Raw genomic sequence first — 3,269 nt, forward strand, 5'->3', positions numbered from 1 at the left:
TGTATCTATGCACACATGAGACTCAGAAAAATTTAGTTGCATTGGCTGATGCCTCTGGTTTCATTGTTTAGTTGCCACTTGCTCTTAATTTTATGAAACTTGTTAATGCTTCCGCTTTCATTGCATTCTGTATGTTTTCATGTTTCTGTTAATGCCCTGCTCCAACTGTGTGATTTGAATGTGGATGTTGCATGTTCACGGGACCCCCTTGCACATGTAGAAATTTTGTCGGTTTGATTATGTTGCATGTTTCTGTGTGGTGCCTGAATTTGAAACATGATTTTTTTTGCTGATTCCATGGAGAGATGAAAATGACTATTGCGCAACAACTCTGATGCAGGATCATGGGACTGAAGGGGAAGGGAGCTATGTCCAAGGCAATTTTTCTGTTTGTGGTGGTGAGGATTCAGATGCATTGTTGTTTACTGAAGATGCAATCGAAGATGATTCAGATGATGGAGATGTTTCATCACAGCCACTGCCACCCTATGTTGGCATGGTATTTGACACACTTGAGGATGCTCAGAAATTCTACAATGACTATGCCTTCAAGTTGGGGTTCGGGACACATATATCTTCCTCAAAATTCAGCCAGAAGAGAGGCCAGAAGAAAGAGGATCAAATATTGATCAAGAGGGTCTTTGGGTGTGTGCATGCTAGAAAGCCCGATAAAACGGAAACGAGTAGCACATCGAAGAGCATTGCAACAGGAAAAAGCAACTCCAGTAGGCAGCCTAGTGAAGGAATGGATGTGACAAGAAAACGTCAAAAGAACAGGCTGCTCCGCCATGATTGTAAGGCGCACATGATTGTTGGGCTGAGAGAGGAGAGATGGACAGTGACTTGTTTTGTTGCGGAGCATACACATCCATTGCTGGAACAGCCGGAGCGTGTTAGGTACTACCGGTTGCACCGCAGTATACCTGCCGAGGATTACCAGCTCTTGTTGACGTTGCATGATGTGAACCTATCAAATTCAGATTGCATGGGTGTCCTCGGCAGGGTCCATGGAGGTGACACCAGGATACTCCCATATGTGAAGAGAGATGTTTCGAATGAACGTGCAAAGCTCCGAAGAGGGCTAACATTCCGAGACATGGATATGACAGTCGAGTACTTTGAGAGGAGGAAAGCTGAGAATCCAGAGTTTTTCTATGCAAAACAAAAGGATCCTGCAACAAACTCCGTGACTGCCTTGTTTTGGGTTGATGGGAGAACAAGGGCGCTCTACCCGAAATATAAAGATTGTGTGTTCTTCGATACAACCTTCTGCACCAATAGATACAATATGCCATTTGCTCCTATAGTTCGGGTCAACAACCATCTCCAGACCATTGCACTCGGGTGTGCCTTGTTGCCGGATGAAAGTATTGAAACATTTAAGTGGGTCTTCCAACAGTGGATGGTTGCAATGGATAACGAGCATCCCACAAACATCATGACCGACCAGGACAAAGCGATGGCAACAGCTATTGAGGATGTGTTGCCAAACACCTGCCATAGGTGTTGCAAGTTTCATGTGTTTAGCAATGCACGTACCAAGTTGGGGAGGCTGTTGAGAAGAGATGAAGCGTTTGCAGATGTGTTCTACACTTGTATCAATCAATCAGAAACCATTAAGGAGTTTGAGGAAACATGGCAACACATGTTGCATTGTTTTGAAGTGGCTGAGAACAAACACCTGAAGAACATGTGGCGAACAAGGCACATGTGGGCTCCAGCATACTTCAAGAACAAATTCTTTCCGTTCACAAGCACAACGGGCAGGTCTGAGGGGCTTAACTCATATTTCAAGACACTGATTCGTCCGGCTGATTCCGTTTGGAGGTTTGTCCAGCAATACGAAATGTGCCAAGAAACTATGCTTGATCGTGAAGACAATGCTGGATTCACTGGTGAAACAACAGCTCCGCCACTATACTCTCGGTACACACACTTTTGCGCTTTACCAAAAAAAAGAAAAAAATTGTTGTTGGGCCAAGTTTCTGTGTGATGTGGTTTGTGACCTATTTCTTGTGATGTAGCAGGTACAACATTGAGCGCCAAGCTGCTGTTTACTACACCCGTAGCGTCTTTGGCAAGTTCCAGAAGCAGGTGATCGCGTCTACCGGCTTCGTTATCAACCAAGACGCTGAGTATCGAGGGCAAGGCCTGCTGTTTGAGCTAAAGGCAAGCTCCTATGAGAACCCAAAACTCTATTCTGTGCATGTTATGATGGATGAAGGGTTGTTTGAATGTAGTTGCCACTACTTTGAGATGAATGGCCTGATTTGCGCACATATAATAAGGGCAATGGTGCATCTGAATGTTCAAGAAATTCCGCAACAATACTTATTGGAGAGGTGGTCTGAAGCAGCCACAACAAGCATGGGCAGGACTGGCCGATTGCTGGACTTCGGGCACCCCTCAACGAACACATTGAAATACAACTCCTTGTGTCAAAGGTTGACATGGCTCGCCTCTAATGCATGTCGCAACGATGATGCCTACAAGATATTATATGAAGCAATAACAGTTCTTGAGCCTGCCATAGCAGCGGCAAAGAGAGGAGCGCTGTCATCACCCGCTGCCGCAACGGGAACATTGAATGACAACCTACCACAGGGTCAAAGCTCAGAGATGCTACAAAACCCAGCTCGTGTCCCTAAGAAAGGTCGGCCAACTGAAAGAGAGAAGAGAAAGAAAACACTGGTAGAGCAGCGAGACGATGAGCAAAAAAAGAAGGCGAAGCAACAAGAGAAGAAGCCGACGGCAACAGTAAAGCCAAGAGTTGGAAAAAGGATTGTCCGCTGCAAGTACTGCCATGAAGAAGGACATAATATTCAGACATGTGGGGCGCTAAAAGCTGCAACGGAGGCGGCGGCAGCACCCCCTAAATGCTAGTTTTGCTCTGAGGTTGGACATGCAGTCCCAGCTTGTCAATACATGAGAGCCGTGATGGCAAGTGACCGAAACATTTCCCAAGCAACGCAGCTGAAGCTCTAGAAAAGAAAAGATGAGAGAAACAGGGAGGAAGATCCTCCTAAGAAAAAATGTTTTTCATTTGGGAGAAGATCCCCCATCAGCCAGCTTTGGGTGTTTTGTTTCATCTCCTAAGCAAGATGTACTTGCTCCCTGTGTTTGAGCTACATTAGTAACTTCTTTTTTGCAAAAATGATGATGTACAAGCTATAATTTCAATTTGCAACCTGTGTTATGTTTGCTCCATGTAGTTGCCTGGGTTTCGGACATACAACCTCACTGTTTCTATGCATATACATCCCATATTA

At 45.1% G+C, this 3,269-nt stretch overlaps 1 protein-coding gene across 1 annotated transcript; it reads left to right on the plus strand.

Moving 5' to 3' along the window:
* The first annotated feature begins 334 nt into the window (after positions 1–334).
* Positions 335–2,883, plus strand: LOC125554601 (protein FAR1-RELATED SEQUENCE 9-like). The gene is made up of 4 exons (XM_048718113.1): positions 335–780; positions 883–1,926; positions 2,028–2,538; positions 2,674–2,883. Exons 1-4 carry the CDS (start codon positions 335–337, stop codon positions 2,881–2,883), a joined length of 2,211 nt encoding a protein of 736 aa, XP_048574070.1.
* Positions 2,884–3,269: the final 386 nt, after the last annotated feature.

The sequence above is a fragment of the Triticum urartu genome, chromosome 4 (genome assembly GCF_003073215.2).
Source record: "Triticum urartu cultivar G1812 chromosome 4, Tu2.1, whole genome shotgun sequence".
NCBI lineage: Eukaryota > Viridiplantae > Streptophyta > Magnoliopsida > Poales > Poaceae > Triticum > Triticum urartu.

Excerpts from the sequence above, each read along its gene's own strand:
- LOC125554601 (XM_048718113.1), top strand. The coding sequence starts at position 335 with ATGCAGGATCATGGGACTGAAGGGGAAGGGAGCTATGTCCAAGGCAAT. Across the intron at positions 1,927-2,027 it reads GCTCCGCCACTATACTCTCG|GTACAACATTGAGCGCCAAG; the intron begins GTACACACACTT and ends GTGATGTAGCAG. Across the intron at positions 2,539-2,673 it reads TTGAGCCTGCCATAGCAGCG|AAGAGAAAGAAAACACTGGT; the intron begins GCAAAGAGAGGA and ends ACTGAAAGAGAG.